The sequence below is a fragment of the Sarcophilus harrisii genome, chromosome 3 (assembly GCF_902635505.1).
Source record: "Sarcophilus harrisii chromosome 3, mSarHar1.11, whole genome shotgun sequence".
NCBI lineage: Eukaryota > Metazoa > Chordata > Mammalia > Dasyuromorphia > Dasyuridae > Sarcophilus > Sarcophilus harrisii.
In genome coordinates, this window is record NC_045428.1 from 530,348,596 (window position 1) to 530,372,678 (window position 24,083).

At 36.9% G+C, this 24,083-nt stretch overlaps 1 protein-coding gene and 1 pseudogene across 1 annotated transcript; both read left to right on the forward strand.

The window, feature by feature from the left end:
- Window positions 1–1,075: 1,075 nt before the first annotated feature.
- LOC105750228 lies at window positions 1,076–1,670 on the forward strand (annotated as a pseudogene).
- A 1,496-nt stretch (window positions 1,671–3,166) lies between these two features.
- Window positions 3,167–21,716, forward strand: LOC100916119 (ecto-ADP-ribosyltransferase 5-like). Its single transcript, XM_003766990.4, has 4 exons — window positions 3,167–3,271; window positions 11,903–12,029; window positions 17,912–18,611; window positions 21,536–21,716. Exons 2-4 carry the CDS (start codon window positions 11,967–11,969, stop codon window positions 21,640–21,642), a joined length of 870 nt encoding a protein of 289 aa, XP_003767038.2. The 5' UTR covers window positions 3,167–3,271; window positions 11,903–11,966; the 3' UTR covers window positions 21,643–21,716.
- The last annotated feature ends 2,367 nt before the right edge of the window (window positions 21,717–24,083 follow it).

Below are 24,083 nucleotides of genomic sequence, written 5' to 3' on the forward strand. Positions count from 1 at the left end.
CCCACTTTCCCAAACCCTGATTTACAAACCCCTCTAAAAGTCCCTCCCCTCCATCCCTCCAGTTTTCTTACCTCTCTACATGTTCAGAAGACTCCTACACCCTTCCAAATGTACACATTATTTCCTCTTCATCCCAGATGAGAATAAGAATACAATACCAGCCCTCGACCCTAATCTGTTTCCTCTGATTTAATTCTTCATGTCCTATTTTTATAATATAATCGTTCCCTTCCTTTTACCTTTTCCCACTCAGTTTTGTTTTTTAGAATCACAGCATCACATACAATAATGCTGACATTTCTTTCAAGCTAACAAAGTTAAGCATTATCCCAAATATTACCTACTTTTGCCCACGTTTTTTTTCTCTCATAATTTTACAATGCCTCTGAAAACCATTTCCCCTCAGACTTATATTTGCCAGGATTCCCCCATTACCCTTGATTTTTCATTCTTTCAGTATAATACTATTAACCCTGACCTTGTGATCTAAAGGAATGATTAGCCCAAATAAGCCTGGAGGGAAGAAGAGGGCAAACATATTATTTATGAAGTCAGTCATAGAATCATAGACAAAGCTGGAAGGACCTCAAAATTCAAGTGACTAAATTTCCTTTTCTTACGGATGAAGAAGTTAGTGATGTGGAGTTTTTTACCCAAGATCAGACATAGAGCCAAGTTTTGACCCCAGAAGTTCTGATTTCAAACTCAAAGGTTCTGTCTAAAGTATCATGCTGCTTCCTAGCAGAGTCCTTGGCTTTGCTAAGGCCAAAAGGCAGATAAATGAGGTAACTCCTTTTCAATCCTTATCCCTTGTTCCTCCAATTACATTTCTGACATATCTTTAAATTTTTTAATATATCCTAGCTTACTGGTGACTCACTTTACCTATAATACTTAATGCCTTTTGCACTTTGGGGAGAACAACCAAAATGGTTCATATATGTAAGGGGCAAGAAGGTATATATGTATGAGTATGAGCAAGTACATGTGCACATGTGAACAGATGTAAATACAAACATATCTGCACACTTCTTTTTTTAATTATCAGAAATATTAAGAGTTAAAAGTATACTGATTAAAGCTGAAATTTCTTTTTTCTCATCACCTGAAATTTACATTTAAGAAAAGTTACAGAAACCATGAACAGAATATTTTCTATGACAAATATATGAGATGTGAAAGGGACATGGTGAAGAGGGTAAAAGAACTCTTCGCTGAAGAGAGGAAAGTATACCTCCAATTAAATGATGTGTGGGAGAAACAAAGAGGAGATGGAAGAGCCAGCCTCTGAATCTCAATGAGTCTTTTGGAATCACTACCATTGACTACACTTACTCTAAGATTCCATCTTGCATGGAATTTAATGATATGGTCAGAATATGCTGTACCTCCAGAGAAGACTACATGAAAAAATTTTCTCTTCAAAACCTTCCATTTTTGTTTGACATCAGCCATCCAACTTCTTGAAGGAGTGTATATCCCTGTTTTCAGAGGCACACACCTGAAATTCTATCCTGATAAGACAAGAAAAATGCACTTTGGTCAATTTGCCTCATCATCTAAGGACATAAGAGTAGCCAGAAATTATCCAAGGGTCTCTCTATACCTTTACCACTTGCCCTTGGGGCTCCCATTTATCATTTTTCATAAAAATTAGTTATGATCAATAACTCATTTATTTACTTATGATATATAGTATATATGATAAATGTATATATAATTATGATATATTTATTATATAGGATGAGTTAGAAAGGGAAGTGCTGAATCCATCATATCCACTTTCAGTGTCTCCACTTTCAAATCCACTTTCTTTGGCTTCAACACTCTAAGACTAGAATATAAAACTACCAGTTGGAACTTTAGTTGTGTATACCTGGAAGGTAAAAACCTATCAAAGGGTATGAGTAGTTTGGACACTGCAGAGTCCAAGCTGGAAGTCATAGTGATTAGGCTGTCATTAAAGAGATACATTAAAAGGATAAAACTACTGGTCTCTGTAAGATGAATGTGAGAACATGTCTAAGATATCTACATAGGTAGTTTAAACCTATTGACCTGTGGCCCATCTAAGAGATGGGCTGAGGGCAGGGAATGTACTGATATGATATGAGGTCTGGAACAACCTCTTAAGAGGAAGAGAACCCAAGACAGTGCCAACAACAACCAGCCACTGGAGAAGGAGAAACGATCAGGAAGGGAGCAGAAAGTTGCTAGAAGCATAAGGCCAGGTACTTCTTTCTCCAGTCTTCAAAAAAGTGATGCTGGGTTAAAATTAAACCTGTCTCTTCCCTAAATATTGTTGGTCTAGGAGTTTTAATCGATTCAAAAAAAGCAGCATTGCATTACGTGCTTACTCTTGCCAGTGGAACCTCTATTCACCAGATACTATATAACCAAAAGCCCTTCACAAATAGCAAATAGAAACAAAATCCACTTATCCAAGCTCAACAACAAGCAGAAATTAGAGATGGTATACAGATGAAAATATCTCAGAACATACATAAAAGTGAATAAGTTCTTTAGATGGGAACAAGATGAGATCTCTGCTCCATCAGGAACATCTTACTCTGGGGAAAGTTTCTTTATTTCTTAATTTCCCATCCAAATCCCTTCCCTCCCCAACCTATTGAAAAGGCAACAAACAAAGGGGAACTTTCTGAAGTCTTTATGAAGGCAAGCTAGAAATCAGGGACGTGTTAAGGAGCTGGATTTCCCCTACATGTCTGCAACCTTCCAAAATAATCATTCTCTTTCTCTCTCTCTCTTTTTTCACTTTAATACTTTTTCTTTCATTTATCCATTTCAATCATGTTCAACAACTCCAATCAAAAATCATCTTCCTCCTATTAGAATTCATCAATTTTTCCCAAAAAACTCCTTTTATTTTCTTTTAAGACAAAAGTTGGAGAGTTTTCTGCAGGGTAGATAGCCAAAATCTTTTAAGTGTAGAAAACAAACATGACCTAAGGACAAAGGGGTAAAAAGGGAACCTTTTATTTACTTTTTACTAATTTGGAAACCCAAATATTTTCTCTTTTTTAAAAGCTTTCATAACTTCATCAACATTCATTCTGAAACTAAGAGTAGATGTTTAGTTTCTGTTAAAAAGAATTCAAAGTCTGCCTCTCTCCTCACTCAGTGTGGGATACAGGGTCATTTTAAGCTCACTCTCCTCTTGCTCCTTTTTAAAAACTGGTTCCTTTCTTTGTAATGTCCTGATCATTTCTCAATATACAAAGAAGCCTAGAGGACCTTCCATAGAAAACAGGTAAGATGAACCACAAAACATAAATAATGTTTCCCACTGGCAGCATGTGCTTACAATAGGTTTTGTTTTTTTAATAGAAATTAAGAAGTATGTTTTAACCTCAAAGATGTAGAGGCAACAATAGTCATTGCTTTTTAGCTATATCTAATATTCTTTTTAAAAATCTAAAAAAATGATTTTCCACTTTGCTTTGATTTTCTTAATAGCATGACCTTTTATACAGGGTTTTCCAAAAGTCTTTTGATTTACCCCATATTTAGATTGCTAATACATTTGGAATGTATAATGGTACATTTTGTAAGATATTGATCCATGTTTGATTCCCACTGAATTGCCTTCCATGCTTCCAAGCAGCTTTTATCCAAAAAAAAGAGTTACTAGGATTCTAGCTCTTCTTGAGTTTCTCAAAAAAGAGGAGTATACTTCTTTTCTTCTAGGTTTTGCTCACTTTGACTATCTCACTAACCAACTTTTCCATTTTTTTTAAACTGGAAGTATTAATAACTACTACTTTGAAATATAACAGACCCTCTTCATTCTCATTATTTTGTTTGATTTTCTTTTTTTATTGTGGACTTAGTAATTAGAAAAGAAAGCATTGCAATGTAAAAAAAAGATCAAGAGTCTTATATAAGAAACTTTAAACTTCTTTTATGCAAAACTTGCTTTTACAAATGTACAAATACATATAAGCATTAAATTAAAGAACAAGGTAATAACTGGGCTGTTCTATTTGAATATGTCTATGTGTCTCCACTGCTTTGTTTTCTGTACATTTTTTTAATTTAAAAAAATGTTTATTGGTGTTTCTTCTGATATTTATTACTACTCGGTAATCCAGTAACCTACCAACCCTAACCACCACCCAGTCCAAGTAGAAATCATCATCTGTTACAATAAATGTTCATAATTCAGCAAAACAAATCAAAGCATTAGCCATGTCTAAGAATGTAAATCTCATTCTGCATCTCAAATCTAATATATTTCAGCCAAGAAGTGAGAGGTATATTTTATTATATAGGCAGATTTTGAATTCTTTAAACAGAAACTAAGCATCTACTATGAATGTTGATGAAGTTATGAAAGCTTTAAAAAAAAAGAGGAAATATTTGGATTTCCCAATTATCAGTCTTTTGATGTCATGCTTATTTGAGGCTTTTTAATAAATTCCTTGGATGTGAACCCTTCGTTGGAGAAACTTGATAAATAGATACACCTCACCCACTTAACTGTTTGTACAAAATCCTAGTAAAAGAAATTATGTAATCAGCATTGTCCATTTAATCTCTGAGCCTCTTCCTTGATTGTTTAATCATCAAATCTTTTTCTGTACATAGATCTAAAAGGTAATTTTTTTCCTTGTTCTTTTGTTTATGATGAGATCTTCATGTCTAGGATATAAATCCATTTGAAACTTACATTAGTATATGGTTCGAAGTATAGATGTAAACCCAATTTCTATCAGACTACTTTCAGTTTTCCTATCAGTTTTTCTCAAATAGTGAGTTTCTCCCCCTGGGTCTATACTTTCACAGTTTTTAATACATATGAATATTGTATTTTGTGAAAAGCCTTTCCTATATCTATCAATAAAAATATATGTTTTTGTTGCTTTCTTGATTTATGTGATTCAGTATCTTAATTATTTTTCCAAAGTTAAACTATCCTTATATTTATATATACATACATGTATGTAGGTGTATATATATAATTTTGGCAAGTTGATCTTTTAAAATAATTACTATCTTCAGACTACCATCCCAGGAGGAAAAACTAAGGAAATTCCTCAAGGTGGCTCTTCCACAAGTACAAAATCTGATTGACCACAAAAAAAATGAGAAAAACTCTCTCAACCCACCCTTGTCCAGGTAAGGCAGGGATATATCTCCATATCTCCTTCAGTATTCAGTCTCATTCTGTTCCCCCACTATCTGTGGCCCTCTACAATTTTTCCCATTTAAAAGAACTTCCTATATAAGACCAATTCCAATAAAGTTAACTGATAGATAAAGAATGGAGTATAATATTGGATTTAACATGTATTTTAACATGTTTAACATATATTTAACTGCTTGCCATCTAAGGAAAGGGATGGAGGGAAAGAGGAGAAAATCTGAAACCCAAGGATATGCAAGGGGTAATGATGTGAAATTACCCATGCATATGTTTTGAAAATAAAAAATATTAAAATTATTTTTAAAAATAAAATATTCAGCATATAGTAAGTTAAAAAAAAAAAAAGAATGAAGTATAGTTTAGAGGACATTGAATTTGGGGTTTCAGAACCTAGGTTACATTCCCACACTCCCTACCTACCAATGTCAAAGGCTTCATCTGAAAAGTGAAATGGCTATTTCAGACACTTACCATGCTAGACATTTATCAATTTATCTATCAAAGATTTATTTCTTAGAGGTTAGAGCTAGAGCTAAATCTTGAAGAACAAACAGACAAGGATATCAAGGAAATTGATGAAAAAAATGTGAAGGAAGGTACTCTAGGTATATCAGATCTCAAACAGTATTATAAAGTAGTAATTTTCAAAAATAGTCTGGTACTAGCTAAAAAGAAAAAAGAGTGGTGGATAATTAGAAAAAATAAATACAAATTATTTAATAGTAAATTACCATAATAATCTAATATATGAAAAACCCAAAGATCCAAGTTTTTGGAACAAAAACTCATTATTTGACAAATAAACTAGAAAACAATATGACAGAAACTAGGTATAGACCAATATTTCATACTCTTTATCAGGATAAAATCAAAATTGGTACATGATTTATACATAAAAGGTAATATTATAAACAGATTAGAGAAGCATGGAACAAATTCTCTGTGAGGTATATGAATAAGGAAAGAATATAGAACCAAAGAAAATATAGAGAGCATTACAAAATTCAAGTTATATATATATATCCATGAATCTATTAAATTCTATCCACTATCCACTCTCCAATCTATTCAGTTACTACAAATAAAAGGACTCTTGACATCTTTTGTGCCATTGATCTCAGGGGGGAAAATGTTTTTAAATGGAAATAAAACATGGAAGTTTCAAAGGAAGCCAATTATTTTGAAATATCATAAAAAAAATTTTTTTAAACAAGTCCAAGGCCCCAGATTAAGAAACTTATCTCTACGATAATAATATCCCCATTTCAGTAGCCTCCCCTTGAGTGACCTTTCCTTGTGTTTTTCATGAGCCTCAGATTAAATGAAGTTTTTAAAGAGGAAATGCTTGTTCATCAATTTTGCTCATTCCAGTTTCTGGAATTCTTGGAATTTCTGCATTTCTTGGTAACACTTCCTCCTCCTGCTCCAGGGAAGCAGGCAACAAGCATTTGGCAAGCACTATATACTATATACTATAAGATTATCATATTCGTACATATTTTTCCCTGTAGATGATGGCAAAAATATGTACAAATATGATAATCTTATAGGTCAAGATAGTAGCAGAAACTACATTTCTAATGGGATCTGTCCTATTAGGTTAACTTTTTAATTCATGTCTGCATTTGAAATACTAAAATTGATACAGTTTAATATAGCTAAAATTCAGAAAAGGAGAGATTATATATTTCAAAAGTGGTACTGCATGAAAAGGGAGAAAATGTTAGCTAAAAAATGAAATATTTTATATTCTTTATACTCTGGCCTCATTTTCAAAATCATTAAATTCCTCAGTTTGTGGTTTTTATACTCACAACAAGGATTTTCAGTCATGTTCTTGTAATACCTAGAGAACAATCAGATATTTCTTATTTGGTTTAATTTTAAAGATTTTAAAAATTTATATCACACTCAACTCTATAATTATTTATAAAATTGATATTAACATGTTTCTGAAAATCCATTTAAAATTTTACTCTAGTCCCTTTTCTATATATAGCATCTGCAGTACATAGGATTCTATTATATCTAAAATCATTTAACAAAAAAAAGTTTATTGACTATGAAATTTATATCAAATATCCTACTTATCTTTTTTTTTCTTGAAAACAAACTTTATCCCCTTTTGCTGAAAGTTCATATTTTTTAATTGATGGTCGAGTTGAATTTTGCAGGATTATTTAAGCAATCATTCAATCAACAAATATTTATTAAGTGTTACAGGCACTGGGAATACAAAGTCAAAACTGAAGTGGTGACATCAAGTAACATATTCTTACCCAAGAAAGAGACAAAGACAGAGAGAGAAACAGAAAGCAACACAGACAGAGAGAGATAGAGAGACAGAGACATACAGACACAGAGACAGAAACAGAGGGGGAGAGAAAGAGAGATAGAGAGAGAGGGAGACAGAGACAGAGACATAGAAACAGAAAAACAGACAGAAACAGTGAGAGAGACAGAAAGAAAGAGCATATGTGTCTGTGTTCATATACTTACATTTATGTAGATAAAAAATTGATATAGAATATTTGGAGAGGAGAGCATCTACAACTGAGAGAAAAAGCAGGAACCATTTCATTTAGAGGGCAGTACTTAAACTGAGTCTATTTTTTTTTAATGACCAAAATAAAAGAAGTAAAGATCAAACTTGTAGAAGTTGGCATTTTCCCTTGATTCTGCCACAGCTGGCCAGGATTGCAAATAACCCCAATTCGTAGACTGTCCTTCCAGGAAGACCAGTAAGCCTTCCAATCTATGCCAGAGTAGGACATTCTGGCCATCTCATAGCACATCCCTTCCCTGGCCTTTCTGAAAGTGATGGCTACCTTCATCCCCCTGTGAATGGAAATGGCCAGTTTTCCCTTTCTCACTGAGATGTGTGACTGTGCAAATTCTCTCTGGTTAATTCCAGGCCCTGTGTGTGGTAAATAGAAGTTCTTTCCTAGTTCTGGAGCATAGCATGATTGCCCAGCTTGATGGCCTTTGCATCCTACCCATTCATATGCTACCAGGGTGAAGATAAGCTCATTGAGCAGGTCATTCACAGTGATTCAGGTACCAGTTTTCCTTGTACATGGATGGAATCCTTAAGTTGTCTCTAAAGTCCCATGATGGCAGAGACAATAGTCACCCTGAACTTATAGACTAAGGCCATTTTGAGTGCCCCCTCCCCCATTAGGAAGCATTCTGGTTTACCAAAACTGAGCATAAAAGGCAGTCACCTCAATTTCTTCCATTTCAATCTTATTTGCTCCTATTCTTCCAGGTCGAAGACCCTCTTCACTATCCCTCTTAAATTGAATACTTAGATATATCCAATAGATGACAACAGTCATCTCTGATATAGGATTTCTTCATCAGGTTTTCAGAAATACCTTTATGGTTTTCCCTGCCCAGGGTCCATACGTAGATGTCTAGGCTCCAAGAACTGTCCATGAGGCCCCACCCCCTGCAAGCATGAAGATCACATCTAGTGACCTCCTCTAGGGGCAAACTCCACAGTAAGGCCACAGCAGCCAATTAGTCTTCTCTTGTTAGACAGGGATGCTCCTATGGACTGGGCTCCTTCAATTCATCCTTAAAGGAAAATAGGCATACCAATAGATTGTGGGGAGGAAAAGTAAGGAAATTCCAGATACTGGACACATATAAAAAACACAAAAATGAGGTAAGAAATGGCTTGTGCACCTCTTACAGAGGTGAGAAATAGAGGCATGGATTAGAAATAATAAAAAGGCCAGTTTCATTAAGCAGTAGACTGCATGAAGGGGAAGAATCTGTAACAAGTTTTCAAAAGTAGGTTGGAGCTGGGACATGAAAGGTTTTAAATGGCAAATAGAAGCATTTATATTTCATACTAAAGACAATATGGAGCCACTGGAATTTATTCCACTTTACAAACATCTCAATTTATTCTATAACATCCCTGGGAAGTAGGTAATATTATTTCTCCCATTTTACAAATGAGAAAACTGTGATCATAAAGATTAAGTGACATGCCCAGTGTCACATATCTAGTAATTATGTGAGGCAGAATTTGAAACCAGGTTTTCTTGATTCCAAGTAAAAGAAATTATTACTTCTTTCTTATATTAATAGCCAATTAATATGGCAGGGAGGTAGGGGAAAGAAGTTTTTCCTTTCAATTTTGTCATTCATACTTCAGCCTCTTGAGGGCATTTCTGATCCTACCCAAAGAATTCATTCCTCCCCCAAAAAAAATTTAGGTGGAAATTTTACCTCAACAATGTTCATTGTTCAATGACTGGATGAGGGGTAGATTCTTTTGTATACATTGTCCTAGATGGGAGTGGTCTGGTTTGAGATGAATCTCTCTTTGTCCTTGAGTGGCATGATCATTAAAGTAAACCTGTCTCATTCCAATATTCATTCTCTCAGTAATTTCCACCTTTCAGGAATACTCACTCTTCTCATAATATATAAGCATTGAGTGGCCTCTATAATTAATCTTTAGTTTATGAGAGAAAGTCAAATCACCATAATGTTAATTATCTGTTAACATAATTAATAAAATTGATGATTGATTACACAGATTTTCATATGTCATATAAGTCCAGTTTTGAATACACTGCACCACCTAATTTCCTAAAGTTGGAAGAGTGACAATAATATTTTTTTAATTGGTAGCTATATACAGAATACTTTGAAGTGGGGCAAGATTTATGAATAGGTTGTTATTGAGCGTAAAGTACTTTCCTTTGGGTTTTGAAGTACTATATGTGCCAGTTTATTTTTTCTCATTGTATCTCTAAGGTGACTTCTATCTTTTTTGTGATCCTATGTCTTATAATCTTAAATGATATGTATTCTTCTTGGCTTATAAAAGAATGCATACAGGATATATGAAGAAATGTTTGATGTTAAAGTTCTAGTGCTTTGACAGTAATATTTCTGAATTAAATTTGGGGTTTTCCATTGGCAATCGATATTGGGAGCTTTGAGAGATTTGAGGAAGGATGAAAAGATTTAGAAGAACCACTATATGAAATGGGATAGTGAGTTGTTGAGGGTAGCATAGTAGGATCATCCTTCAGCAATGAGGGTCCAACTACACATCTGTCAGATTGGCTAGAATGACAGGGAAAGATAATGCGGAATGTTGAAGGGGATGTGGGAAAAAAGGGACACTAATACATTGTTGGTGGAACTGTGAATACATCCAACCATTCTGGAGAGCAATTTGGAACTATGCTCAAAAAGTTATCAAACTGTGCCTACCCTTTGATCCAGCAGTGTTACTATAAGCCCAGTGGCTTATATCCCAAAGAGATCATAAAGAAGGGAAAGGGACCTGTGTGTGCACGAATGTTTGTGGCAGCCCTCTTTGTAGTGGCTAGAAACTGGAAACTGAGTGGATGCCCATCAGTTGGAGAATGGCTGAATAAATTGTGGTATATGAATATTATGGAATATTATTGTTCTGTTAGAAATGACCAGCAGGATGATTTCAGAAAGGCCTGGAGAGACTTAAACGAACTGATGCTGAGTGAAATGAGCAGGACCAGGAGATCATTATATACTTCAACAATAATACTAGATGATGACCAGTTCTGATGGACCTGGCCATCCTCAGCAATGAGATCAACCAAATCATTTCCAATGGAGCAATAATGAACTGAACCAGCTACGTCCAGCGAAAGAACTCTGGGAGATGACTAAAAACTATTACATTGAATTCCCAATACCTATATTTTTGCCCACCTGCATTTTTGATTTCCTTCACAAGCTAATTGTACAATATTTCAGAGTCTGATTCTATTTGTACAGGAAAATAACCGTTTGGTCATGAATACTTATTGTGTATCTAATTTATATTTTAATATATTTAACATCTACTGGTCATCCTGCCATCTGGGGGAGGGAGTGGGGGGTAAGAGGTGAAAAATTGGAACAAGAGGTTTGGCAATTGTCAATGCTGTAAAGTTACCCATACATATAACCTGTAAATAAAAGGCTATTAAATAAAAAAAAAAGCAATGAGGATCCAGTTGAGGCTCTATAACATAAAGTTTTAGTGGACCCAATCAGAATGGTTTCATGAGTTTCTTCATCTCTATCCAGCAATGAGTGTGTAAGAGAGAAGACTAAGTAATAGTGTGAGTGATCCAAGGTTAAAGATTATCAGGGCACAACTGATGATATGATCATAGGAAAAGATACTCAAGAGAAAAGGACAATGTAAAATTTTACTAGTTCACCAATGGGTCAAATCGAGAAAAGGAGGAAGGTGTGGCTAATGTAGAGGTTTCTACATGTGAAACTATATGCGGACATCAATCAAGGGCTAACTTCATAGACTATGATACTCAATACAATCCCTGTCCCTCCAAAAGCCTGTATTCATGTAGAAGGTGGAAAATAAAGCAAGTAGTAATGTAGAAAATATATTCAAAACATTTTAAAGGTGGCATAAACAACCTGAGTCAGGAAAATGTTTCACTCATGAGCAGGAACTTGCAATGTGCTAAGGATTTCAGGAAGTAAAGTTCAAGTATGAAACACAGCCTGCAACACAATGTAGGAAATACAACATCAAGTAAGGCTTTTTGTCTGGAAGGAAAAGTGAATGAAATTCAGTCATATGAAATCAGTGCAGAAAGATAAATTGGAATCAGACAGAGAAGCACTTTAAATATCAGAGATGTTTGTATTTGATAATAGGAAAACAAACAAAAGGGTATTTTTTCAATTTATCTTTTTTTAATTTCAAAGGTGATATCAAGATTGAAGAAGAAACAACCAGCAATAAGATCTTGGACAGGAACCAAATACTCACATGAAGTACACAATACTCATCTCCGTTGTAATTGTCCTGATGTTTCAGCTTATAACATCTGGAGTGAGTAGTCCATGTTACCCACACACACTATGCCTCCTTTCCAACTCAGGGGAACAAAACTGGGTGATCCTAGGGTTCAGACATAAAGAAGCCAGGATGGTAATGTAAGGGATGTAAGGGATAACACTTACAAGGGGAAGGATAAAGAACCTAGAATTCATCCATCTGGATGTGCCAAGGCTGGTTGGTAAATGAACTAAACAGAGCAAGCACCTATTATGTACCTTTCTTTAAGGATGTCAGTGACCAAAAAAAGGGGGAGGAAGGAGAATCGCAGTGATTCTCCCTGTTCCAAGGATGTGACTGATATAAACCAATTCATAGGCATTTGCTAAGAATCTGCTAAGTATCTTGCACTGTACTATGCATCAGGATGAAAAGATTTTTTTAAAAATAAAAGTAGACTCTCAAAGTTTAATATCTACTGAGGAGTCACAGGTATAGAATTAGTTGAAACAAGAAGGATTTAGGTTAGAAGGAAAGAGAAATTCAAAGCATTGAGAATGATTGGATAATAATGCAATTATCCAATGGAACCATGGGAATTTCAGGACTCAGTCTTTACATTTTGGGGTTTTCTTGGCAAAGATAATAAAGTGGTTTGCCATTTCTTCCTCTAATTCATTTTATAAAGGAAGAAACTGAGGAAATAGAATGACAAATAGGTGACTTGCTCAGGGACATGTAGCTAACAAAGTATCTGAGGTCAAATTTGAATTCCTGGCTCCAGGGCATCACTCTATTCACTCTACCACCTGGGTACCACTCTGACCACCATCTGAAGATCAAATGTGTGAAATTTCAAGCCCTTCTCCCAAATTTTTTTCTGGTAGTTTTAAGGGTATTACCTTTAAATTAAATGACATTAATACCTATCTTTAACTCAAGACAACACTGATTATTTTCCCCAAATTTTAGGTAACCAAGAATCCCAGTCTCATTTAACATCAGATTAACTTTTACAAAAATATGTTTACTTCAAAGGTAGAGCAAGAACAAACACAATCCTATCACCACCATCACTTTGGTCTCTTGGGAAGGATTAGGGATTAGGAGCACAAAGTTTAACTCGCTTCCTAAGTAGCATTAGTCCCATCAAATTCCAAGTTTCACCCCAGATTCTAAACTTGTGTCCCAGGACCCTGGTTCCTCAGGACTTCCCTTTTGGCCTATGGCAACATCCAGACTGGATTCCTGGGATCCAATGTCCCCATAATTCAAGCTCCCAGATTCAGGATTTCACTCCCCCAACTCAAACTGAAAAGGACAAAGAAAACAAGAATAAAATGCCAAGTTCAACACAGGACCACAAGTCCTAAGAAGAGGGGATAGTGACCACACGCCTTTTCCCAATTGCTATATGGTGATTGTGCTTTGGATGAGCATGCTCTTCAACCCAGGACATCATACACACACACACACACACACACACACACACACACACAAACATGACTATGTCTCTCTCGGGTAGATTTAAAGACAGACAATTATTGTTAGACATTCAATTGAAAAAGGCTGCTCCCTGCTATGTAGCAGGCCACCACAGGATGTCCTCTTCCAGAAGTGAGTCCCTAGCTTCCCTGATAAGGGCATCTAACATGTTAGGAAATCTGGGCATGTGTCAAAGTCCCATTGCATAAGGCTTTTAGCTACTTGTGTTCCAACATTCTCTATGACTTGAATTCTTCTTGCTCTCTAACCTAAATACTTCTGGTTTAAGTTGATGCCATAACCTATGATCCTCTCCCTAGTAGATATTAAACCCTTTAAAAGGATCAACTATTAAATTTTCTTTTCTTTTCATCCTCGTAATTAACAATTAACAAGCATGTATCAAATAACTACTATATGCCAGGAATTGTGCTAAACAATAGAAATACAAAAAAAGGTAAAAAAATATTCCCTGTCCCTAAGGAACACATATTCTTTAAATGATAAGATGATGTACAAGGACTACATACAAATAAGACATGTAAGCACTTAATAAAATGTCCATCAAATTTAATTGCAGAGAATCAAAAGAAGATTTTGATTGGCAATATTTCTGACCAAGATGATTCCTTCTACAAATAAGAAATCCCACTCACCCAAATAATTTCCAACTCACAGTTTACATTAATTATTAACCAAAGATGAGATTCTCTGGCACTGTTCTCTTAACAATCCTCCATGGTGAAGTTTAGATTTTTGATGTACTAGAGGAAGGGGTGGGAGGAAGGAAGGGAAAAAATGGGGGAACACAAGGTTTTACAAGGGTAGATGTTGGAAATTTTCTATGCATATATTTTGAAAATAAAAGACTTTAATTAAAAAAGAAGTTTTGACTACCAAATAGAACAATAGGCATATTCATATCAGAATAAGCAAATGAGACATCTAATGTCTTGATTTGAACCATAACCATGTAAGGGACATTACACTACTGATTAAATCCTTAGTTCTGACTCATTTGGGAAATACTAATTGGTAGTGACTTCTTTGATTCAAGGAAGAGTGAAGAAAAATAAAAAGAGAGGGGAGGGCAGGGAAGAAGAAAAGAGGAAAGCTGGAAGACAGAAGAGAGAGAGAGAGAGAGAAAGAGAGAGAGAATTCAAAATATTAATTCTTGATTTTGACTTAATGCTACTGGTCATCACTCTTGCCCAAGTTCTCAGATGTGGGACTTGAATCTAGGTCCTCTATCTTAAAGGACAATAAATGCCTTTTCACCACCAGTTTGCCATTAAAAACATAATTGTGAAAACCATCACTAAATCTCACAAAAACTGGCAAGGAAAAGAGCCACATTAACACTATAATCAGTGGACATGTAGATTCTAGCAAATCCACCTTTAGTGGTATCCTTATCTACAAATATGAAATTGATAAGAAAGCAATTGAGAAGTTCATGGATATGGTGTTCTCTTCTTTATAATATAATGGTTCTCTCTGGGAGCAGGTTTCTTGGGGAGGTTTTCTGGAGGCAGCCTTAGTTGCAGTTGAAAGTAATAATCACTTCAAAATGCAGCCAGCTGATTAATATGCAAACTTTTATTTCTTATTTCTTTCCTTGGTTCCAAGAGCTCCCTCCGAATGTCTCCAAATCCAAAGGTTTGTCCTTCAACTTCCAGCCAGCACCAAGGAGAAAGTTGGAATGAATCTCTCTTGCTTTGAGAGAGGGCTTCTGGCTCTCAATCTCCCAGAGTGCTCCTTCCGAGTCTTGTCTCTTGCATGGGGCTGGGCAGCTTTCTGGAGAGCCTTTCAGACCAGCCTTGGTCTTAGTGGGGGAAGTGCAGGAGGCCAGCCACCATGGTGGGATGAATGAATCTGGTTGCACCTCCGAGAGAGGGCTTCTCCTGAACTGACTTGACTGGCTCACTGAAGCTCTATTTATGCTCCTTCTCTGAGAGTGGGATTATGGGTTTCCACCCAGAGTGCTCTCTGGCCCTGAGAGCTTCTTGCTTATATGAGCTCTCTAAAGGTGTGAACACAAGCATTGTTTCTATCAGCTCTAATGACTTAACACTTTGTAAGGATTCCAACATCTCCCCCTTTCTTTTGATTTAGAACATAGATGGTCATGACCTCCCTGACTTCTCAAGGAGGTGAGAACCCCAAAAAGAAGGTGATCACACCTTCCCTGACTACTCAAAAAAGGAGTGAAAACACCATAAAAAGAAGGTGGTCACGCCCTCCCTGACATCTCAGGAAGGGAGATGAAAACCCCAAAGGAAATAGAAAATCAAATCAGATTAGCGGGTTTCTAGAGGAGCTCACTTGAAACAGGTGTGAAACAAGGTATCCATAAATCCATCAATATGGGAGGCATTACACATAATTACATAGATTACATAAGCACATAGCAATATAACACAGGCTAGTAGTAATGTAACAAATAACATGAATCAACATGAGAATTTACACTTGTCCATAAGTCCTAGAAATATTCCAAAAGGAATCCATTGTCCATTAGTTCATGTGCCAGGAATCCAATAGTTTCTGTAAGTTCTGAAGTACTGCAATAGTCTCATCAATAATTTTTCATCTCAAGGAATCCAATGATTCCTGTTGGTTTTCAAGAACTGAAAGCTGAAGATTTTAAAGTTCTTTTAACAATCTCATTGCCAGCCATGCTCTTTCAGTGTCAGATGTTTCTTAAATCTTCTCCTTTCTTTTGAAATTTTTCTGCTTTTCTGGTTCTCTCTGATGGATAAGGCGAATACGGCTCGTTGGCACCCATCTGATTCCTTCTTCACCTGTGGAGATACAAGCAAACCCTCTTCCCCAAGCAGTTAACCTATCTAATTCCCTTCTATTTACCACTTTAGGGATTTCTTGTCATCATCTGGTAATTACATTGGAGCTGTTTGAACTGGACACAGCCCTGTGGGGTTAAAAGGCCTGTATTCTCTCCAACTGTAATCCCTTTCTGCCATGTGATTACTTTTAGGCTGATTGATCACATCAGAGTCCTGACCTTCTAAAGACTCTGTAACCTTGACTGCCATCTTGCCTCATCTGGGGCCCTGAAGCTGGGCCCTACCTCTCATATCCCTGGGTCAATCTACATTCAGAGGCCCAGTGAAAGCCTCCGTTACATTTTGGACATGGGGTTTTTGATTTTATTCTCTCACCCTGTCTTCTCATTCTATCTCCATATCTACAGTGAGCTCTCAAATGTCCAACTTTTCTACCCTGAAAACATCTACGAGTTTCTCTAGAAGTCCCTTGCCAAGAGGGACCCTGTGTTTCCATGTTCATCATAGTTTGGGCATAATAAGCATTTGTACCCACTGTGGCACAGCATCTTATGATCTCCTCTAAAGGAGCATCTTTGTCTAGTCCCCATATAATTCTTTTGCAACCCTCATTGGTATTTTCCTTAGCCAGATGTCTAGTCATTATTTCTGTGGCAGCATTATCTCCAATGGTTCTTATTACAGCTATTTGCAAACATCCCACAAAATCAGAAAAAGGTTCATTGGGACCTTGTTCTATTTTTGTGAAGGCTTTACATCCATTGTAAAGATGGAGAGGGATCCATCCATTCTTTCACTGTTTTTCCAAAGATTATGAGGAGCCAGATATAGTGAGGCATGCTTATAAACCCTGTTACTATGGAGGCTGAGATTGTTGGATTATAATATTTAGGCTAGTTTTGTGGAGATCCTCTGGAAGGGCCTTGGTCTCAGCAGAATAGACATCACAAGAATGGACAAGAATAGAATCCAAAGTCTTTATTGTCTCTTACACAGTCTGTGTCTGTCATAGTCTGACCCAGTCTCAGTCTGACCCAGTCTACTCCAGCAGTCTCACAGTCTGCCAGTTTCAACCAGTCTCCCCCTGAGTATGACTTTGTCTCCAGTGTAAATACCCTATTACAATTACATCATTACAGTATACTGAGTATGTGTGAAGTAGAGAACCATTACATCACCATGCTAAGTACTAAGTATATGTGTGAACTAGAGAACAATCATCTCATCAATGCCATGGAGTTTACACCTTGTTTCAAGTATACTTCTCCAAAGCTCCGCCCTCTACAGTGGATCACTTGAGGCTCAGAGTTCTGAGTTACACTTGGCCTGAAGCCAAAGAAGTGTCCAAAACAAGTACAGCACCAATGTGGTGATCCCATGGGGGAAGCAGGCAGTATCAGACTGCTAAGCTTCAGTGACAATCAGTAAGGCAAATAGTTATCACTGCATTTCCAACCTGAATAAGATAGGGAAATCCAATCTAAAAAAAATGAGGCCATTCATCTAGGTCTACTTTAACTGTCATCACCAAGTAGTTCATGTCTCTGATTACTTTCTCCATCAGCCATTGTTGTTGAAATGATTTTTAAAATGTAGACAGTGATGATATTTTGAATGCAAGTGAGATTTCTTTCTTCTTTCCAGGAATCAGTGGAATTGCAAAAATATCCAATGAGCTTTGAAAGCAATTCTTTTGATGACCAATATATGGGCTGTGAAGAGACCATGAATATAAAGGCAATAGAGCTCTTAAATGAAGAAAGGGCAAAAAACCCAGAATTCGACAAAGTTTGGGAAAAAGCAGAAAATCTTTGGAAAAATATGTCTCCTGACAAAAAAAGAATGGACAAGATGTTTGAAATTGCTGTCATTGCTTATACATTGGAAGACTATAAGATGTATCAAACCTTTAATCAAGCAGTTAGAGGATGCTGTGAGTCCCTGGAGTCTTATGTGAAAAATTTCCATTTCAAAGCTTTCCATTTCTATCTCACCAGGGCTATTCAAACCCTGAAAGGAACCTGCAGAAATGTTTACAGAGGGGTCAATGTGAAGATGTACCCTGATGGGACAGGAAAGATGCGCTTTGGTCAATTTAGTTCAGCCTCTCTGGAACAAAATGAAGTCAAAATTTTCTCAGGTAGCTCAGGGACCATCTACCATGTGTACACATGTAAGGGAGCTTCCATTGCACATTTATCCAAGTTTCCTTATGAAAAAGAGGTGCTGATCCCCCCATATGAGGTGTTTGAAGTCTCTAGGTTCTCTGAAGATTCCAACGGCATTACAACAGTTAATCTAACTCACGAAAGAACATTTAGCAAGTATAACTGTGCCTTAGTAGGTGAGTTGGGGTCTGGTATAAGGTAATACTTGGGTTGGGGCTGTGGAGAAATCAGACTGAAGGTTATAATACATGCACTGCCATTTACTACACTGGTGGTCTTGGATCAAAGATAATTAGGTTTCAATTTCTACTCCCAGCACTTAGTAGCTTTCTAAGCAGAGGTTGAACTAAAGAGTCATGGTTGAACTGAATAGTCACAGGAGTCCCTTCCAAACTGATTCTCTCTGAGAAAGAAAATAAGGAGAAAAAAAGAGAAGAAGGAAGAGGAGACACAGGTGGTAATTAGAAGAGCCAGGGCTGAAATCCAATATCTCTGGGCTCTAAATCCAGTGGTCTTGGTACTACAGCACTCAGGACTAAGGTGAGATAATCCCAACAAGTATAGTATATGAGAACTTCTGCTAACTAAAAATTAGTCTCTGAACCTGTTGCTAGAATCGGTTATTCTTGGAGCCCAGCCAGTGATGTGGTCCAGGAAGATATTCCTCTAGACTTGAGAACGAAGAAGTGAAGAAGACTGAGCAGTCTCCATTCCTAGGACTCTCTTTAGAAAAACACAGACCATGTCTGTCAAGAAGGCATAGGTATGATCTAGCCTGGAGTCTAGATATGTCGACTATAGACTACATATCCTCCCATCAAATAGACTTGCTCAGGAAGAAATTATCCCCATGATTCCAGATCTTAAGTTGGTGGTTGTTATCTGTCCTTAAAGAGGACTAAATTGACATCACTGTGTTAGAGTCAAGTTTAGAGTGTGTCCAACTGTAGCTAATCAGACCAATGTGACTTAGATGAGACACAAATAAACTCTATGAACATTTCGGCAGCGTCGCTGACTTTGCACATGTTGTGTTTCTTCTGAACTACTTCAATTCTGCCTTGTTCCTAGCGCATAGCACCTTTTTATTGAGGGCACTCCATGCTGGATGGTCTTATGCCATGTCATAGGTCAATACAAAAGTTTTGTTTTTGTTTTTCTTTTTTGCTGAGGCAATTGGGGTTAAGAGACTTGCCCAGGGTCACACAGCTAGGAAGTGTTAAGTGTCTAAGACAAGATTTGAACTCAGGTCCTCCTGATTTCAGGGCTGGCGCTCTATCTACTGTGCCACCCAGCTGCCCCTGATTCTAAGTTCCTAAGAGAGACCTTTAAAGTGTCCTTATATCTCTTTTTCTGACTACCTTGTAAACAATTGTCCTGTGTGAATTTTCCACAAAGTAGTCTTTTTAGCATTTGGCATTTGAACAGGGTGGCTAGTCCACCAGAATTCTGCTCTATGCAGTAGAATTTGAATACTAGTTTGAGAAAGAATCTGTGTCTGATATCTAATCCTGCTGGGTGATCTTCAGAATTTTCCTAAGGCAACTTAAATAGAAGAGATACAGTTTCCTGCCATGGCATTGGTATACCCTCCAGGTTTCACAGGCATACAACAATGGGGTCAACACAATGCTCTGTAGACCTTCAGTTTGGTAGTCCATCTAATACCTTTCCTCTCCCACACTCCTTTGGAGCCCTCAAATACAGAGCTAGCTATGGCAATGCATGTACCAATTTCATTATCAGTGTGTACATCCCTGGAGAGTATTCTGCCAAAATAAGTGGACTAATCAACAGCATTCAAAATTTCACCATTTCCTTTAAGTGATGGCTTTACACATGGATGCTGTGGTGCTGGCTGATGGAGCACCTGTGTTTTCTTAATGTTAATTGTTAGGCCAAAATTAGCACAAGCAGCAGAGAATCAATCTATACCTTGTGGCATCTCAGGTTTAGAGGCTGCATTACTGACCATCCTTAGGAGATATTGCTGAGAGAATTCTTAAAGAGACTCAATGGCCCTGAGGTCCTTTCCAACTCTAAGGTTTTATGGATAAAATAAGTCATATGTTGTTACTCTGTGACCTGAATGATCAAAAGGCAGTAAAATCTGGGGAAAACAGTATTATATTAAGAGTCAAAGAATCTGGGTTCAAACTTTGGCTATGCTACTTACCACCAGTGTGGCAAGCTATTGTTTCATTTCCTTGGATCCTCATTTCCTCATCTTTAAAATAAAAGAGTTGGATGATCATTTCTAAGGTCCCTCCCAGCTCTGAATATGAACCTATAACTTAGATTCTAGTGTTCTCATGGACTTCACCTCTGCCTTTATCCTCTCTGGAGACCCTTTCATGGAGATGGAGGGAGATTTTGGGTGATAGGCCACCAATTATTTTCATGAATAGAAGACACAAGCCCAGTTCTGCCAAAAGAGCAATGCAGAGTGGACTGGGATGGCCCTGGGATATTAGAATGACTGGGACATAGAACACAGAATAAGGACCCTGGCCCTACGCTACTTGATCAGTTCCTTCCTAAAACTGTGATGGAGCCAGATACAAAGGCTGGGTTGAGCTGAGTTGAACTGAGCTGAGCTGAGCTGAGCTTAGGGCTCTCTAAAGCCCAGCTCTAAGAAATTGAAAGAATTTATTCCTGTTTCACAGGGAGAAAGCAATTAATTTGCTACAAGTCCCTGATGAGGATTCTCTCCTTTTTTCTTCATCCTTCTCTGGGCCCCATTCATTGGAACCTTCAGGGACCCTGCCCTAGCACCCCCCGAAACACAACAATTCCCCTTCACTCTCCATTTTGAACAGAGTGGGAGACACATTGTCTGTTCAAGAAGCTATTAGGATCACATATCAGCCACGCCAAAATAGAATAAGTTCCAATGAGATACAGATCCTATGAACTCAGCCTAGAATGTTCTCCAATGTAGCCATAACTGTCTGTGGTACACTCTAGTGAGAGGAGGTCAGGGATGAGGACAAGGAAGAAAAGGACAGACCCTGCAGTCATCCAGCAATGATAGGAAGGGGAGATGGGAACAAACCTCCAAGTTAAACTAACTCTTGCTCCTATATTCTTTCCTTTACAGGTTCTGGTAATAAGGAAACCATCCCTGGACAACTTACAACCATCTTATTCTCTGGAGTCTTCATCCTAGTCGTCCAAGTTCATTCCCAGATCTTGACAGGATTCTAGCTACCCTGGGGCCCCAGTCAATGATATGCCAGTAAATGTTTACCAACTGGCTCTTCCCCATCTTTTTCCCATCTGCAAAAAAGGAATGTACCCATGACACACTTTTAAGTATTATCTGTAACATAATTTTTTCTGCCACTTTCCTAACTCTAGACTAGCAATAGAAAATAGTTGATGTACTATTTGCATATCTCTAAGTGTAAATAGTCACACTGAAAATGTAATAATTAACATCCTCAGATAGGTTAGAGCTAGTTCTAGAACACACATGCATATAGGTCTCTCTCAGCTCCATGTTGCTTATCAATAGCTCAACTAGGGCAAGTTAGAGAGGAGGTTAGCTTGAGTCTAGTCTTATCTTTCCCCACAACAATCCATAGAAAGTGTTAATGTGGAAATATTTTAAAGGCTTCACCTAATCATAAATTGTAAGATCATCAAGTTGAAATAAAAGATAAATGATTTCTAATCACTACTTGTCTTTTATTTATTTAAATCACAGTCATTTTACCACACACATCCACCTATTCAGCTTTTCCTTGAAATAGAGGAAAGCCATCCAAAACATACAGGAAAGCCCAGAAGCCCACAGGTTTGGCTATGGCTGAACTTTAGAATAATTTTACTCTAATTTTGTTATGTTCAGTAAGCTATGTGATAGCAGGATGCTAAGTCTGAATTTGGAGATGTCAAGGCCTTTGCAGTGAGAGACCAGAAAGATAGTTTTGGTGCTCATGAACTGAGTACAGAACAGTGATTTCATTTTTTAGTATTTGGAAACAAATCCCTCAATGAATATCCATATGGTTCAGGAAGTGAAATTCTAACGGAATTATGTCCAAAAATGATATTTCTTTGTTATTTGGAGTTCAGTAAGTCTCTGGCAGGAGATGAGGGGTATGTTTTACTTTCAGGCGTTTGGACTCATGGTCCATTATTGTACTGATCAGAGTTCTAAGTCTTTCAAAGTTGTTTTTATCTATAATTTTGTTGTCATCTTCTGTTCACTTCTAGTTTCATCAGTTCTTAAAGATGTAACCAGTTTCTCTCAAATTATCTACTTCAACCTATTTTATTGGACAATAGTGTTGTATGACATTCATATGCCACAATTTGTTAGCTATTTCCCAAAAGAATAATATCTTTCCTATTGGAAACTACTATGAAAGAGATATCAACAATATTTTATGTACATGTAGATCCTTTTCCTCTTTCTCTTTGATTTGTTGGGGTTCTAGACCTGATAGAAATATAGCTAGATCTAAGTATTTGCTAATCCTACTCTGTACCACAAAATCTCTATACATGTTCCCATAAGTCCTTTTAATAAGCAAAATTTTATTAAGCACCCACTATGTGCCAGACATTGTGTAAATGCTGGGGATACAAAAAAAGCAAAAGATAATTCCTTTCCTGAAGGAGTTTTACAGCCAATCCTCATTTGTTTCAGCCTCTGACCAAAAAAAGGTGTCCAAAGATGCAGGAAGGTCAAGTAGAAGGAAGATAGAGAAAAGATCACAGATTTATCTGTTAGGCAATTACTGGTAACCTTAATGAGAATAGTTTGATTGAGTGGTGTGATTGGCAGCTGAATTATGAGGAATTGAGAAGTAAATTGGTAGGTGGTATAAAAATGGATACTGGAGAATGACATTGAAAGAGAGGAAAGATATGATGATATCTTGAGACAAACAGGGTTAAATGATTTGCTCATTGTCATGCAACTAGTAATTGTTTGAGGCTGGATTTGAACTTATGAAGATAAATCATCCTGATTTCAAATCCATTGCTCTATGCATTATGCCATTTACCGGCCTCTATATAAGGGGGAAAAATAGATATAATTCTAATTTGCTACCCTATCTCTAAGGAGAGTAGTAGCCACTCCTTTAAGGAGAGTAGCAGCACCAATATCCTGCTTCCCCATTTAAGCAGAAGTCAAACTTTTCCTTGCAGAAAGAGGGATGAAAGCAAATTGTAGAGAATTTCCCATGTTGCTGTGAGCCATGTGGACATACCACATCTATATGACCAATAACATGACACAATACACCCTTTCAATAATATGATAATAATAATTACAATTGCCGTTTACACTTTAGGTTTTTCAAAGCTTTTAACAAGCATCATTATATTAGATCTCACAACAACTTTCTAAGCTGAGTAATACAGGACTAAAGATTATCTGTTTCATTCATAAAATTTTATAGATGAGTAAACTGAATTCCAGAGAAGAACAAAGACCTATCCATATTCGAATGATTCGTAAGAGACAGAAATCAAATCCAGATCTTCTGGCTCCAACCTAATTATCCTTCTCTCCACCACATACATGAAAACTCTTTACACAAGTTATGGGTATCATATCTAAAGTTTAGGCAACAAGCAAGAGTAAGAAAAGATAATGCACACTCTGATTTGCCTCAGCTTTTTAAAATAAA

Bases quoted from the DNA above. Each gene is read 5' to 3' on its own strand.
- LOC100916119 (XM_003766990.4), top strand. From the start codon at position 11,967: ATGAAGTACACAATACTCATCTCCGTTGTAATTGTCCTGATGTTTCAG. The intron at 12,030-17,911 runs GTGAGTAGTCCA...TCTTCTTTCCAG, and splicing joins TTCAGCTTATAACATCTGGA to GAATCAGTGGAATTGCAAAA. The intron at 18,612-21,535 runs GTGAGTTGGGGT...TTTCCTTTACAG, and splicing joins GTATAACTGTGCCTTAGTAG to GTTCTGGTAATAAGGAAACC.